We start from the raw sequence: 17,309 nt of genomic DNA, 5'->3' as shown, positions 1-17,309 counted from the left end.
GCGTAGTGTCCAGGATCCACAATCATAAATCGGAAAAAAAAAATCAGTTTCCTCCCTCTTCACCCCTGTCTGTGTCCCTTTTCCCGTTTTTTCCTCTTCAGTCTGTTTCTCTTTTGTCTGTTCGTCATCTCTCTGTTCCCCGTCTGACTGTTCCTCTCCTTCTGTCTGTTCCTCGTCTGACTGTTCCTTTTCTTCTGACTGTTCCTCTCCTTCTGTCTGTTTCCCATCTGACTGTTCCGCTGCTTCCGTCTGTTCATCACCACTGGCCTTTTCAATGAGGTCTTTAATGTTTTTGCGATGTCCTTCGAGTCGCTTTGCAATGTTCTTCGTTGACATCCCCACATAAACTGGATGACGTGTGGACGGAAAGACCGGGCTTCCTTCATAAAGCTGGGTTTTACCAACATCATAAATGAAGTAAACACCAGGATGTTTGGGAAACTCACTACCGAAAAGCGGATAAATGTAGAGCTTACCCATAAAGTTAAGAGCAATCTGTTGTAAAACGTACTTGTGTCGGAAAAAATCAGGAACAGACGAATCACTTTGCGTCTGGAACTCGCGACGCAGTTCTTCTTCTACCTTTAAGGTTTGTTCTTCCCATAGGCGTGATACGAACTTTAAATGTTGTTCCATAACATCATTGGTACAAAATATCTTTCTTTCTTGACAAAGGATATTGACTAGATACTTGTTGGATGAACTTGCAACCATCCGTGGCAATTCTCCAGACAAACGCTCTTGGTCTTTCCACAGTTTCGACAGGTCTTTATAACACGCAAGTATACGTTTATGTACCTCATTATCAAAGGAACGCCCAAGTTCTGGCAAAAAAGGAAGAACCTTAGTGGAAATAGCTTTTTTCCGTCTTGTTGATATATCTTGAAACTTTTCAAGAAACGATTTGAATTCCCTATCAATCCAGAGCTTTCTCAGTTCTTCTGGTAACTTCTCAATTTCTTCCTTTAGGTTGCAGGATTTGCCTACTAGGTAGTTCTTGAAAGCTTCCATGATATTGTGGATGTGATCGGCTTGAAAGAAGATGGCGACGAAGCTTTTTCTTTCTTTTTTTTTTAACAAACTGTTAACTGGAGCGATCCGCATGTATGAGATGATGGTTTGTTGCGGTAGGATTTACCATATCAGTCATAACATTTCAGTTTCCTTACGAACGCTTCACGAGTGGCTTCCGTGAAAAGAAATTACAGGTTTGCGTGTTATGAACAGCTTGCTTTTTGAACAATCTGTGAAACTGGTTATCCATACATGAGACGATGAAAGTTTGTCGCGAGAGGATTTAGCATATCAAAACATAGGTTCGCGTGTTGTGAATATTTTTTAGCGTGAATTTACTTGACTAATAATGCAGTCTTCATTTCCCTTCATGAATTTTAATATTTCGTTTCAAAGGGTGTCATCCTGTCACCCTGCGGTTATTTCTTCTTTATTATATTTCGCAAGTGGTCATATTTATCGCAAAGTTATGCACCTGCGTTTTCCTCGAAAGCAAAAACGTTTTATTTATTCTGGGAAATGTCTGCTGTGTTCTTATCACTTCCCAGAATGACTACCAGACACGCAAGCTAAAAAAATTGCTCGAAAAAGGTTTCGGACCAAATTTTTCAATATCACTAGCAACAGCTTTTTTTCGTCTTTTGTCAGTGGGAACCTTTGATCTAATATCTTTAAACTTGTCAAGAATCGATTTGAATTCCCTATCAATCCAGAGCTTTCTCAGTTCCGTGGCTCGAGGTTATGCCGTACGCCCCTCGCTAACTGAAACTGCTTTGACACATGTGCGTCTCGAATCGGCGGGCGTACTTTTCTTCCCGAGTCGAAGGGCGGACGGAAAAATCCCTGGCTCGAAAGTTTGGTCCACGTAAATTAACTGAGAGCTAGATCTGTTTACCGTCCAGCATGTTTTGACACTGGCTACAAATTACAAAAGTAAAAAGTGACATTTAGAGCATTTAATATATTTTTTAATACTGAAATACAATGTGTATCGTTTTAGTGGCTCAGTGACATTTGCATCAGCAGCACTTAAATATGGCCCTCTTTCAATAAATAGTGCAATTACAAAAATACTAACTAATGTAGGAATTCGTAACAGAGTAATCAGAAGTGACGAAGAAAAATGTGTAGCTGGCATTTAAGCGCGGGAAAAATCACGTACGCCAAAGCGCGCCGATTGATTGGACTTGAATTTGATTGGCTGCAAATACATCACCTTTACTCTGAATGGTCAGTGCACACGTTACACGGATTTCATACACTAATCAGCGCTCAGAGAACGCTTTTGAGCAAGTGACGAAGAAAAATGTGTAGCCAGCGTTTAGCGCGGGAAAAATCGCAAACGCCAAGGGCGATTGATTGGATTTGATTCTGATTGGCTGAAAAGATATTACCTAAACTATGATTGGTCGGTGCGCGTTACACGAGTTTCATAAACCAATCAGCGTTCAGAAAACACTTCTTAGGACAATGGAAAGAAAGTACTCTATATCCTAAGAGTTTCCATATGCATTTGTAATGCCTAGGGTTTTATTTCTTGGAATGCAGAGTTTTTTTTCGGTTTCCACTGCATTAGTTTAGCGTAGTTCTTCAGCAGCTTCTTCCAGTAACACCGTATATCCTGCATTCGAAGGTGATCTTTAATAAATTGGTAGCCTCTGTGAAAGAAAAAAATAAATCCCAAAGATCAAAACTGCAAACTTCAAAACACCATCCATAACCGTGTTTATTATTTTCAACTGCTACAGTATACAACTGTCAACATCGGATAAGGGAACAATACACATAAAACGAAAAACCCCTTTTGGAATCGACCATTTCTAAAAACATCGACTGTCATTTAATTATAGTAAAGGTATATTAAAAAACGTCGACATAACAAATTCCTGTCTATAATGAACAATTCCAATGTGTTCCTTTGGCGTTTTGCAAAACATTCAGCACAATTCTGTCCAATTCTTGGACCAGAGCGAGGCCGTTGCGGTGCAATGCCTTACAGCACTGAGAACGTCTAAGGTAAGTCTGGTTATATCATTTCAATAACTATTTTTTCACTGAAAACGGTGCAGAAAAAATGACAGGTGTGGCTATAAAATAAAACATAACGCTTACCTTTCTGCCACTGCTTTCACAACTTCGTCATTTGCTTTCGCGAATTCAATAAGGTCCCTGAAAAAATAGAAACAGGACATACAATTATATTGAAAAATAAATTTAGGGGCAAGCAAAAAATTATTTCGTGGAGTGGTTAGAGAGTTATACTCCGGATTAAGCGGTTCGGGTTCGAACTGTACGGGACATTGTGTTGTGTTCTTGGGCAAGTGACTTTACTCTCACAGTGCCTCTCTCCACCCAGGTGTATAAATGGGTACCGGCGAATTTAATGCTGGGGGTGACCCTGCAATAGACTAGCACATCACGGGGGGGGGGGGGGGGGGGGATAGAAATACTCCTAATCGCTTCAGCCTACAGAAACCGGGATAAGCATCCGGCCTGATGGACCACGTGGCTCGTATGTAGACTTTACCTTTAACCTTACAAAATTATTTCAAGCCGTTGACAAAACGCGTATTGTTTTTTGTATTTTCAGCCATTACTCACAGCAGTTTAATTTATCCCAAACAGTGCTACCAATGGTTCAACATTTTGATTTAAACTTACCTAACGTTCTTAAGATCAGTTTCAACTGGTATATAGTGAACCCATGGCTTAAGTGCTCGATAGAAAAACTCAAGCCACTCATCTCCGACGTGAAACACCAATGATTTGCACAGGAATAGATGTTTGAATCTAAAACTGGCTGCTACTCCACGGAAGTTGAACAGGTATCTGCAACACAACGGGTGAAAAATGAATGCTTGCTTGAATCAGTGAAGTGACATTTTAGTGACATTCTGGAAGAAGGAACGGTGGGGTTACTACCAACACTGATATCTAAATCTACATACAACAAAACTTATCATGAAAAGACGCAGACTCCCTTGCCCGGGGGTGGTGGTGGTGGTGGGGTGTGGGGGCGTGGTGGTAGAGACTCCCATATGAAAAGGTCGGGGATGCTCGTCGGCAAATTTGAATTAAACCCCTAAAGAAGATCAATCTTGGCGAATAAATCTCGAGATTTGACCCCTAAAAGATACCACTTAAAGTGGATTATAACATAACTAAAGCAAAGCACGCGCTCTGATTGGTTAATTCATCGTCTACTATTTGCCCATGGGTCTACACTGCTGATGTGTGTGTGCTAATGTGATGTAGCTCAATAAATGGACTTCTTTTGCTCCAAATGTGTCAATGTTATGTTATAAAACAAATGGTAAACGCCACAGCTGTAAACTATTGATTTATGGATGCACTTGGCAGGTTTGCTAAGCACTCAAGAAGCACTCGTACGCTTCTTTCGTGCTTTGCAACCTCCTGCGTACATCCATAACTCAATAGAGTACGCTACGGCGTTTACCATTTGTTAAATAGGCTTGATTATTAGCCGCTGTTCATGGGAGGTGCCTGGGCTAGATGACAGAACTTGAGGGATTGGTGCAAATCGAGCCTAAAACGGAAATAAGAGCGTTTTTCATATTTCTATTTCTTCGAGCGCACCCTTAAAGATACTTTGCCAAAATAGTGGCGTCTGGTCATCAACACATACGTGAGACCAGAATCCTTGATTTAAACTCCTAAGCGAGACGAAGAGCATCCCTGATCTTTTCATATGCAGGGTTCGTAGCCTTTTTCAGAAACAAATTTCTAGGACCTTTCCAGGACTTTTCTAGGACCCAGATTGATTTTTCTAGGACTCTAAAATTCACATTAACCCTTTCACTCCCAAGATCTCAATTTTAATTCTCCTTGCTGTCTGCCATACATTTCATATTTTTTACTTGAGTTTAACAGATTTCCAGCACTTTCCACTTTCCACTTTCTTACTGGTCCAGTCCTGGAAAATGCCACAGTAAAATTCCAGGACTTTCCAGGTTTTCTAGGACCCGTATGAACCCTGCATATGGAAGTCCTCCTCCCCCCCCCCCCGGGCTCCCTTGCAGCCATCCACCCCCCGGGCTCCCTTGCAGCCATCCACCCCCCGGGCTCCCTTTCAGCCATTATTTGGGTTGTCACGCAACTGCCGAGAGGTGTTGAAAGGATGGGGAAAATTTTTTTGAGATTTATTACGATAGTCAAGCAGCAAACTTCACAAACCTGTATTCACAATGATCTTCAAGCTTGATTTCCTTGGCTGGCGGAGCATATAACGTGTCCTGCAAAATAAATTACAAAATACTTAGAATTAATCACAAGCAATTCCCTGAGGATGGTCTGGCTTGAATGACAGAAGAGTTCTATGAAGATCGGCCAAAGACGTCCGAGTATTTTACAAATATTCTCGAAGTCTGTTCATGGGCTTTTTCTACGTTACGATCATTTTTTGAAGATTTCCGTAATACATACTAGATTCTGTGTACATGTATTTAGTTGGACTCAAAATGTTTCAGCTATATCCCATTGCAAGAAAATAAATAAATGGAAATAACGATTTTAAGGAGCTTACAGCATCAGACTTCCACGCCTGGTTCTTGGTGTACTGAGCATCAACAAGGCTTGGTTCCTTGCGAGATAATAACACCAATGGATCCCTCTCAGCAGATGTCCTAAAAGCAATAAAAGCAAGCAAATACACTGGAAACACAAAACACTCAGATGGGTAAAGTAAGGTTAAGTCTGCTTACGAGCCAAGTGGCCCACCAGGCCGGAGCGTATCCTGGTTTCTGTGGCATGAAACAACTAGGAATATTTCTACTCCCCCCGGATGGGATGCTAGTCCACTGCAGGGTTACCCTACAGCATTAAATTCACCGGTACCCATTTGTACACCTGGGTGGGGAGAGACACTGTGAGAGTAAAGTGTCTTGTGCAAGAACACAACACAATGTCCCTGGCCAGGGCTTGAACCTGAACTGCTTGATCTGGAGTCGAGCACACTAACAACGAGGCCACTGCACCTCGACAAAGCTTAGATAGCCAGTCCTTTAAAGTATTTTTTGGGGTTCGGTATTCTGACAAGATGTCTGAAACTTTTTAGAAAATTTGAGACATACCAAAAAATACTGATATTCAAAAAAAAATTAATTTTTGCTAATAAACCAACCTAGATCCCCTGAAAAATGCCTTGGTCTGTTTTTTCTCCCACGGCCATTCCTTAGCTTTTCTGTAGAAAATAAGCAACCACATTTTACAATAGAGCTGTCAATATACTAATCTTAATTAAATTGAAATTTACATTATAATTTACGTTGTGAGAACTCACTTTTCAATCTCATCCCTCATCAGATCCCATCTCCCCAGTCCTGTGGGGTAAATTGGCCACACTGCTGGCCCCCCTTCCCAGAATGTCCACGCTGGGTACATGATGTCATACTCATTACCTGTCTTAAAGAAACAAAGCAAAATTACGTCATTAGTGTGCTTTATCATTGTACCCCTTTCCCCTACTGCTGTCATAGTCCAACCCCCACTTCTCGTATATTCATTTGAACAAAGTTAGGACATTGGCCAATGGCACAATGCCAGATCAGTTTTAAAAATCAGGTATCAGTAAGGAATTCCTGCAAGTTAATAGAAATGAGCCTTGCAAACCGCAATTAAGATTCATTTGTCAGAGATCAGAAATTGCTTGTGCTCTATAGTTGCTATGGGAGGCAAGTAAGGTAGCTGACCTTTAGTTTTGCTTTTTGTTTTTGTTTTTGTTTTTAAACCTGAGAACCCTTTCTCATCTGGAGAACTGCAATGGTGCCAGCTTATTGCACTTTGAATAGACAAAGGCAGGAAAAGTTATGAATGAATGTTTCTTACCTTACTGAATGAGAAAACAGGCAGAGGGTTTGACCACTTGGGAATCTGTTTAGGCAAAAATAAACTTTCACCAAAGTTTAAACTTCTAAGAATGCTTGCCATTTCTAGGACTTAATATATCTTCCTCTTTGATTTAAGCCAAGGAAGTAGCTAGTAGGCTAGAATCCATTTCTGAGCTAACCTGTAACCTGGGGGTCTGGGGAGAACAAGGAGAGCCCAGGACATGAGAATATAGAGAATTGAGCCACCACTCAGAAGATACTGCTTAGATCTATGCACCACCATAATCACAGAATTGCCTGTAGAAGATATAATTGTTACAAACTAGTAGCTTCTCTGGTCTTGCATGAGTTTAGAAAGTTATATATTAAGCATTTTTTTTTAAATTAGGTGATTACCTGTGGATAGTCTCTGACGTTGATCCTCATTTCCATGTCTGGTAACTTGTCAATTATCTCTAGGATAAAATGCTCTACTCCTTTACATCTTGAAAAAATTTTCAGAAAAATTAATTAGCATCACTGAAATCAGACATCCCAAGTGTACTAACATGTAGTAACCCCTAAAGGGGCTGAAACCCCAGCAGGAGGAAACAGGGGGGGGGGGATACTATGGGAATATTTAGTGAGAGAGGAGGGAGGGGGAATAAGGCAAAGCTGTTTGACTTGTAAAAAGCCATTTTGTGCCATTTCAGAAAATATCTGTGTCCTCCACATTGAATATTTTTTGGTCTGAAGCCCTCTCCACCCCTCAAGAAATTTCTGTTTAGCTTCATACTTTCCAACCCTTTTCTCCCTAAGAGTGCCAATTGGCACACAAAATCATGACTTTGTGTATATTTGAGGGATTTCTATGCATTTTTGCCACAAAAATCTGCTCATCGAAGTAAACAAATTGAGACCCCCTCCTATCTATAAAGACATGGTTGACCACCCTGACAAGTTTCTAATTTATATCTGAGATGCACATGGAATGCAAGACATGTTTCACATCAGCTTTGCACTAGAACCTGCTAAATAAGCAATAGTTTAGGAGTATACGATATCTATGATATTTGAGAGTTGATACATGCTAGAAGTTTTTCAGCTTCACATTTTAAAGCAATTTCTCTCTGACAAAATGACTATCTCTTTCATAGCTGCTGATGTCAATAACAAATAAGCTGATTATTGGATTTCAAATGGTATATTGTACACAGGCAGAGACTCTTTATTTGCTGATTTGCAAAAACCTGCCATTCGCCTTAACCCTCAACACATTGGAATTTTCAATGACCTTCCAATCCATGGGGTAAGTATAGAGATTTTCTGAAACTGTAAAATTTATATATTCTGTAAGTGAACACCTACCAAGTCACTAAACTAACCTGAATGGAAACATACAGTTGTTCTCTCTGTACAGTTTATGATTAATGATTTGATAGTGGACTCCACGGCCATCAGTATTATCAAAGTCACTTTTCTTTATCCCTCCTCTCTCTTTCCATATTCTTAAGTCATCATCTATTACATCACTATAGCACGCACATTTTTTGTTTGAACAGTCTTGGTAGTTGGCAGTAGCCTCATCTATTTTGTGAAGATATTTTTTCCATGATTCTAAGGAGTAAAAGAAAAAAAATAAGAAGCAATGAGAAAACACCAGCCTGTTCTCTTATCACATTTGAGATTGAGATCCAATTGGGTTTAAATTACAAACCAACTTTTGCTCAGGGCCTAGCTGAGGGTGATTAGTTGCTCAGATTTATACTTTCTGAGTAAAACTATGGGACCACACTTATATCTAGGGCTAGCACTCTTAGACAAGTTTAACAAACACCTTCCTTGAAGGGAAATAAGAATTTTGACAAATAAAGGTAATTTTTATGGACCAATATTTTTTGAACTGAAACAATGCAATCTTGGAAATAACGGCAGAATCAGGCCCACACATAATGAGGTTGCACAATAAATGTTTAATAAACTGATCGTGTGTGAATCCAATAAAGTGTAGCTTTAGTGCATCTGCTTCGATATCTCTAAAATAGAGAGCTGTAAGGGTTCTACCAGGAAAGTACCATTTAAAAATCCAGCTTCCTTCTTGGTCTAGAAGACATAAGGCACGTCACAATAGAATGCCGCCTCATAAACCTTTTGTTTTTACTGTTTTCCTCGTTCTTTTGTCCTTTTGTCTTCTACACCATGTAAGAGCCAAAACCAGAATGATAAGGTGTTTTTCCAATTACTGAACATTAATAGCCAAAATCTTTAATTTACAGTCAAAACTCCACTAATGGCCTGCACTTGTTGAAAACTGAGATAAACTTCATAACATGGCATAAAATATTTTCAGAGTCAAGACCTGTAAACGTATTAAAATCGATCTTGAAGTCCCAAAACTAAACAATGGACCTTCATGACTCGCTCAAGTTAAAATTTACCACGTCACCGCGGTGATTGAGAGAAATTCCCAGTTACGCGAAACCAATGACTTAAAATAAATTAACAGAGTTGTATCGAAGGTGTTTCCCCTACTAATACAGAATTTAATGTAGGATTTAAATCACTCGTACGTTGGGGTTTAAAACATTTGCTGCGATTCTTCCGACTCAGTGTTAATTGCCGCTTAATTAAACTCATTAAGAATGATAGATGCAACAGAACTCTCCACAACATTGATTAGTTTATAAAGTACCTTTCGCGATGTACTTTTCTTTACCATGTTTTTCTTCGCATGAACCATCTTTCGAGCAATCGCCTTGAACGTTAGATCCAGATATAAAGGGAGAAATATTGACAAGAAGGAAAATTAAGAGAAGACGAGTTGTTTGGGCTGAATCTCCCCGGCCCATTGTACGACCCATTGCACACCATTGTACTAAATTACACGATGTACATAATAACCGCTGAAACATTCATTGCTGTCCCTTTCGGTAGTTATCGGAAGAGTATCCGATATTTTAGAAACCAATCAAAACATAGTACGAGTGCCAGCGAGTATACGAGAGTTGAAACGTTGCGATTTTTAGCGCGGGCTCAGAACGGAAGCGAGGAAACGGACAGAGAAAAATTTCGCATTGTTGTTGTTTTGTCTTGGCTTTGAGGTCCTCGACTCGTACATCGGTTGTTATATATTCCATGCAGGTATTTATTGTAGTCTTTTGCTTGTTATTTGTGACTATTAGTGGTAACAATGGTACCGCATTTATCTGTGTTATACAGTAGTGAAAAAAACCCCTGATGGAACATATGGCACAGCGCGTGTCGCTATTTTCGTTTGTCCGCGTGACATGCACTCAAAATTTTCAAAAATAAGACATTACAGCTGGTTTCAACCAATATAAATATCGCAGAATTTCCTTTCCCAGAAATATTTAGTCCTATTAATGCACGTTTCGTCATTTGCTAACCGCGTTTTAGTCGTGAAAGGTTGTAATTTTTTTTCCTTTATTTTCTTATCTAGTCCTTGTAGGAAAAGAAAATAAGCTTACTAAAAAAAATGGCCGATTCAAGAACGATTCAACTTAGAAAGAGATTCTGTGGCAAGACCGGGAGCGTTTTATCGATGTTGTTTATGACTTCGTCTTTCTTCCTTGTCGAAATCGTTGTCGGTTACGCCACAAATTCGATGGCGCTTGTAGCCGATTCATTTCACATGCTCTCCGACATCATGTCATTGCTGATCGGGTTCTTCGCTTTACGGTACTCAAAACGCAACCAGCGGACAGAAAGAAACACTTTTGGCTGGCAAAGAGCTGAAGTTTTAGGAGCGTTGGTAAACGCAGTGTTCTTAATTGCGTTGTGCTTTTCTATATTGGTGGAATCACTGAAGCGGATTGCAGAGACCGAGGTCATAAATAACCCAATACTTGTGCTTATTGTCGGAGTGGTCGGCTTGCTCGTGAATGTGATCGGCTTGGTTCTTTTCCATCGACACGGCCATGGACACAGCCATGGAGGCAGTGGACATGGCCACAGTCATGGAAGTTCAAATGGAGCGGATTTGAAAGAACTGCTTCAAGCTCAAAATGGCGAAGGAAATGGCGGTCAGGGCTCCAGGAAGTCAAATCAGTCGTCTGAAGATGAAAGTGAAATGAATAGTGAAACTCCAAATGGTGTCGTGCCCGAAGGTAAGCCAAGATTTTGAAATTTTTCCTTGTAAAGAAATTCCTAAAATTCATCAGCTTTTTTTATTTACTCAAGAAATTTTCGCTCTTCACATCTGCTGGACGGTCAAGTGCTTGTAAAACTGATATATCTTTTGTCGCATAATTTATTGTTTCTAGGTAGACAAGCATAGAATATGATCTACTTGCGTTGCATTATATACAATAACCTTGACTTAAAAATAGGCTGCTCTTTGTTTCATTTTTATGACAATATAATGTCCACATGAGTGCAATTTGCAACTTGTGAAAAACATCTGTAATTGCAGGGTTGTCAGGGTTATGCAGTAATAAATACTGGCCAAACAATAACTCAAGTGCAACTTCTAGTGCAAAATATTCCCTAAATCTCTCCTTGACATTTGATCAGATCCATCCAATTCATAATTTCAGATTTGAAGTTTAAAATTATTAGTAGTAGTAACAGCGCTGTGATATAATTTATATGTATGTTCTTTAAGGGATTTTTATCTGTATTTCAAATTTGTTTTGTTTACAGTGTGAGTAAAAAAACAAGGCAATTAAACCTGTTCGCAGAAAATATTCATACCTACTGCAAATAGAGTTACTGGGAATTCTCAAAAGCTATTCTCTTGAATTTGAGTAGAGTATGAAGTTATTCTGGAATTTCCAGAGGAAATGAGGGGAAATTTTAAAGAAAAAATATTCTCACTGTTAGGGGTATTGATGAATATTTTCTGGAACAGTGCAGACTAGGGTTTTCCAGAAGATTAGCAAAGGTAGACCAACTTTGTTAGATACTTCAAACCACTTTTATAAGTTTATCCTTTTTTCTTTTGAATTGATAGTACCTAATAAAAATAGGAACTGGACTACCATATGAAGTATCATTGCTTGCTAATGGATAATAAGAACAAGTGGATACAATGCAGGGAACTTTATCCAAAGTTTTCCTATATGTGAATCAGACTGAACAAATGTTTAAGGAGTTGATCACTGAGAAAAGAAATTTTAATGAAAAAAACTCTTTGACATTATGTTATTAAGATTTCAGATTTCAGAATTTTTATTGCTTCACAGTATATTCATTTACAGACTGTATGTAGTTGTTAAATCTAGACTTCTTACTGATTATGTTATATTTTGTTTCACAGTTTTGCTGTCGGGTGAAAATGGGAAAGTACGAACAGTTGTTTCCAAATCCAGTCCATCTCGCTTGAAGGTCAAGTCTAGTGCGCAGCTGAACATGCGAGGTGTGTATCTTCATGTGCTTGGTGATGCCCTGGGGTCTGTTATCGTCATCATCAGCGCTGTGATCATCAAGTTTGCATCAGGCAAGTGGACTATTTATGTTGATCCAGGCATGAGCATATTCATGGTTCTTCTTATACTGAAGACATCCATCCCGCTGATGCGTGAGTCATCGCTGATCTTGCTCCAGACTGTCCCTACACACATCAAGATCAAGGAAGTACAGGATCGTTTGCTTGACAACGTGGAAGGCGTGTTGAGTGTCCATGAATTCCATGTTTGGCAGTTGGCTGGAAATAAGATTATTGGTGAGTTACTACAAAGGTTTTAACCCTGAGCTTAATATATTTATTCTTTTGAATTTATGAGTGGTAATGGTATACAGCTCTAATATGATTCAGCCATCAGCAGGCTAGTATTGTTTTATCTGATATCCCCTAAATAGGCCATATGTGCATTCCAGGTATTGGATTGGAACTAGCTTGCAACTGAGGTTAACCTGGGGAATCTTTTCAAATGCAAATGACATAATTTTTAATGAAATTCCCCAACAGGGACCTCCGTTGCAAGGTAGTTCCAGTCGAATACCGAGAATCCGAATGTGGTCTATTGTGTTGTTCTACAAAATCTCGATACCCCTCATACCATTTTACGGAAGGTTTTTCGTTTGACCCCCCCCCCCCCCCCCCCCCCCCACTCCCCTGGAATTCCTAAACAAAGTTTCTTTGACATTTCTTTCATTCGGCCATTTTTCATTGAGAATTTTATGCTTTAAAAGCGAATAGAATTGTGTATTTGATTCTTGGAAATGGTGCTTTCATATTGTGTTTATAGAGATTTCCTCATTTAATTTGTTCAGTTCATTCGTGTAGTGAAATGCTTGTCTGTGAATGTCTTTATTCAAGTAAATGATAAGTTGATGGGAGCCCCTCTTTAAAGCTTGGCTAAAGCTATTTGTCGTGTGTCATGGGTCAAAACTCACTAACTCCCTAGGGAAACAACAACTTGAACTTTTGACTTGCACATGATCAGGTTGTTCACCTTGAAACTGTGGCAAATTTGTTGTGCCAGCTGGTGTCAAGCAAATATTTTTTTTCTATTTTTTGGTTGGGAGATGTAACAAAACACTTAATGTGGAGTTTATAAGAAATAATTCATATATGAACTGCGGTTGTAGAGGGAAGTGAAGAATGCTCATTGCAGTAAATTTTCCAATTTAAGCAATTGGAAAGAAGAAGCCTGAAAAAATCAGGGCTTCAACGGGATTCGAACCCGTGACCTCCGCAATACCGGTGCGATGCTCTACCAACTGAGCTATGAAGCCACACATTGGGAGCGAGGTCAATTAATTGAGTTCATATCTTCCTGTGGGGAATGAAATGATTTCATTCCCCACGGGAATTAATTGACCTCGCTCCCAATGTGCTCCCAATGTGTGGCTTCATAGCTCAGTTGATAGAGCATCGCACCGGTATTGCGGAGGTCACGGGTTCGAATCCCGTTGAAGCCCTGATTTTTTCAGGCTCCTTCTTTCCAATTGCTTAAATTGGAAAATTTACTGCGATGAGCATTCTTCACTTCCAAAACACTTAATGACTGGACCAGTGGAAAACAATGAGTTTATTTTCCCCTCGACCTCAATGTTCCCCTTGGCTCTGCTTCAGGGAAGGGAGGGTCTCGGGGAAACAAAACTCACTGTTTCCCCCGGGGCCAGTCATTAAGTGCTTAATATTACCCTGGCCATAGTTTTTGTCATAAAGGTGTTTGTGTTAACAACTTTCTTTTACTGACCTTGATGTAATATTGACATATTGTTTTTAATTTTCAGCATCTGCCCATGTTACATGTCGATCTCCAGATGATTACATGAACATAGCCAATAAGATCAAGAGGTTCTTCCACAATGAAGGAATCCACTCCACGACCATCCAACCAGAATTTGTTGTTGAAGATAAGAAAAATAGCGAGTGTGCACTGGAGTGTGGGCAGGACGACAACTGTGCTGCACAAAAATGTTGTCCTGGGGACAATGAAACTGAAATGCGCAAGCGTGTCGCAATGACAGATGGTGAAGGTCAGCTGGTAAATCATATCACAATGGTTTAAATTATTCTTTCATGTAACATTTTATGTTCAAAAAATTCAAAACTGCAAGTGTTAACTTGACTTAAATAGTAACAGTATCTGTCTAACGAGCCCTGATGGTTTAATTAAAGGAGAATTTAAGTAACTATGATGGTGACATCAATTACAAACTCAATTATTAAATGAAGGAATCGTCATGAAGTTTTTTACTCTTGCCAAAACTCTCTCAAAACTGAATATGGAATGCAGCTATAACTTAAAAAAAAAATTAAAAGATTAGTTTTTGTGGTTCGTGTTCTGGAGACTATGCAGAATTTGGTCATTTCGTGATGTTATTTTTCAGCAGATGGCAGAGAAATGTACCAACAATTACAGCACACATGCACAGCCATTGTGCTGCTCATTATTAAACCTTTCGTTTAGCTATATGTATGTCTCCATAAATTTCCATTGCCATTGTGGTTTTCTTAAAGTCCTTAATTTAAGTTGCCTGTAGTTAATAGCTTGTATACATGTATATTTAAATGGCTCAAAAGCTGTTGTTTTGATGCTTCTTGGACGTTTCCCCAACGAGTAATATTTACTTTATGTTATAAATATAAATTTTATTACATAAGTTCAGCATTTTGAATAAGAATGTTCATGTTTAAGAGTTTAAGGCTTGGAGTTAAACTGTCGATAGTCGCATTAAATAACTTTTCTGGGGCGATTTTAGATAGCATGTGTATTGTATAGTGTTTAAATACACGGTACATGTATTGTTGATGAAACAATTAAAACTCTTAAATTAATTCAAGCAGGAAATTTTGAAGAGTTTATTTAAAGCTTATGAATTTAATTTCTCTGTAAATTGATAAAACAATGTTAAAGTAGTGTTAAATAAACAGATGTTTCCTAAGTTTTGGAGTTAAAAAAAGTGTTTTATCCAATGTTGTATTGGTTGAAGTTATAGAAAATTGTTTCAATGTGTTTTTGATAAGTCTATACTTACTAGAATTTGCGTATGTTTGTTGCATCTTTCTGGTTTCTTTTGATTCATTGAAAACATTTTTCTACCAAATAAAACCTTTGTTTAAATTTATTATTTTCATTACTGTACTATGTGAATTAAGCACATGCCTTTAATGAGAGAGAATTGCAGCATTTTCTTATATAAAAACGTGCATTTATTTTGACTGGTTACAACTACTCATACATACACTGTACTTGGAGGTTCTTTAACCAATGGCACAAGAGTTTATAAAACTACCAAAACTTGCTAGAATTTCAATACTCTTATCCTAAGAATTTGCATTCTTCCTATACATGCAGTGTAAAATCTACTTTGTATCTTTTACATGCTTGCATAATTTATATATTCAGTGTAAGTAGAAACATATATATATTTAGAAAAGAGTCCCAAGAAAATATGCACGCTGATTGGTTGAAAATCGTGTTTCTGTAACTCGATAAAAACGCAGACTTAGCACGAGCTGTTTACGTAATGATGGCATGAGCAAAGAGAATTTACACTTTGATAATCAAAGTTAACAAGTTGCTTTCCTTTTTTTCGTTGCGGTATTTTCTAAAAGAAATAGAAAACAAGTTCTCCGTGCTTCTATCAAGTTATAGAAACACTTGTGAAAGTTTGGGAGAGTTCGAAAAAGCCGTGGAAACACTCACCTGTGGCTCGTGTTCCCACAGCATTTCTCGTTCTCCCAAGCTTCCACTCATGTTTCTATAACTCGATAGAAGCACGGTACATGTTTTCTATTTCTTAAATGTAAATGCATTTTTTGGATTTGCCATATTTAAACTCTAAGCAAGAAAACAAATCAAATCTAAAACACTGCACTTTAAGGTGGTGACAAATGCAGGTAAATAATTGCCTTCCTGGGGGGAGTGGACTCCCATATAAAAAAGATAGGGTGCTCGTCATGTCTTTTTTAGGGTTAGAAAAGCGGATTTGGTAGGGTGGTAGGTGGGGTCTAACAGTAGGAGCTTTCGTGGTTAGTGTAGTGAGCTGAAAAAAGTCGGTGTCAGGTAATGTGTTGCTTTAGAATTGGTACCTCTTAGGGGTTAAAAACATTTCAAGCCACGCCCACAGAACTATATCTTGGTACCTCTTAGAGTTCCTTTTCAAAATTTCCGACAAGCACCCCCGTCCTTTATATGTGGAGGGCCTCCTAGGATTAACTAAGCATTACCATTCAACCTTTGTGGTTCGTAAAATATCCATGTCCACCCTAATGAGGTTTGTTGGAATTTCTAGTGGGGGGTGTTCATAAGCCAATGTTTTTGAAGGAAGATGTGAACCAAAACTTCCAGAGAGATGGTGGTTACAACCTAAAAACTCTTCGTGGGAGGGGTGTGGATATTTTCTGAAGCTCTTATGTTAACAAGGCAAATATTTGCACGATGATTTGCAATCTGATTGATTAAACAGAAACATCTACTGTTGATCAATAGGAGACCAACGCAGGGCACACACATTTTTTCGAGCAATTTGGCTACAAGTTATTGAAACCTGCATTAAATAACTGTGTTGATAATCATTGACTTCTTGCCATAAGTTTCTATTTACTTTGACAGTCAGTGTACATGTGAAAAACTCAATATTTTATATATGCATTACTCATCAAATGCATAAAGTTGTGGGTAATATCAAGTTATTTTGCTAATACTAATAAGTTATTTTGATGGAGAAAATAGAAATAAGTCTATGGTATGTAAAGCAGAGCGTATAATTTTGTTTCCCCGTGAGAAAAGATTGTTAAGGATTTGATAAAATTTGTTTTTGGGTTACCGATACGTATTTTTTTGGAGTAGAATAGACAGGGCAATTAAGGAAATGATTGTAACATCTGTTTCAAAATCTTCAATAAAGCCTTCGTTGTACAAGAACTTCCGGGTTTTCTTAATTTTCTTTGGAGGGCTACATAGCTTCCTAGATCCCATGCCCGTATTAACTGGCAAAAAGAGAACAATAATAGCAGGTGACTTTGATCTCATTCGGTTGGGGGGGGGGGGG

General features: G+C 38.6%; 1 protein-coding gene, 1 non-coding gene and 1 pseudogene across 3 annotated transcripts; 1 reads left to right on the top strand and 2 right to left on the bottom strand.

Annotated features, from left to right (window-relative positions):
• Positions 1-1,681: 1,681 nt before the first annotated feature.
• Positions 1,682-9,707, bottom strand: LOC145502284 (protein O-glucosyltransferase 1-like). The gene is made up of 11 exons (XM_081481540.1): positions 9,532-9,707; positions 8,225-8,456; positions 7,257-7,344; positions 6,859-6,903; positions 6,314-6,435; positions 6,155-6,214; positions 5,558-5,657; positions 5,209-5,267; positions 3,676-3,843; positions 3,127-3,183; positions 1,682-2,672 (listed from the first exon to the last, which is right to left on the bottom strand). The coding sequence occupies exons 1-11, from the start codon at positions 9,698-9,700 to the stop codon at positions 2,537-2,539; spliced, it is 1,236 nt and encodes a 411-aa protein (XP_081337666.1). The 5' UTR covers positions 9,701-9,707; the 3' UTR covers positions 1,682-2,536.
• On the top strand, positions 9,684-17,288 carry LOC145502281 (uncharacterized; annotated as a pseudogene). Its single transcript, XR_014051305.1, has 4 exons — positions 9,684-9,980; positions 10,300-10,966; positions 12,118-12,522; positions 14,043-17,288. The product of XR_014051305.1 is annotated as an uncharacterized LOC145502281 (transcript).
• Positions 13,466-13,538, bottom strand: Trnat-ggu (transfer RNA threonine (anticodon GGU)). Its single transcript has one exon. It is a non-coding gene; the product is annotated as a tRNA-Thr (tRNA).
• Positions 17,289-17,309: the final 21 nt, after the last annotated feature.

This window comes from Orbicella franksi, chromosome 11, assembly GCF_964199315.1.
Source record: "Orbicella franksi chromosome 11, jaOrbFran1.1, whole genome shotgun sequence".
Taxonomy (NCBI): domain Eukaryota; kingdom Metazoa; phylum Cnidaria; class Anthozoa; order Scleractinia; family Merulinidae; genus Orbicella; species Orbicella franksi.
The sequence above is the reverse complement of the archived record's forward strand: the minus strand, read 5'-3'. Positions and strand labels throughout refer to the sequence as shown.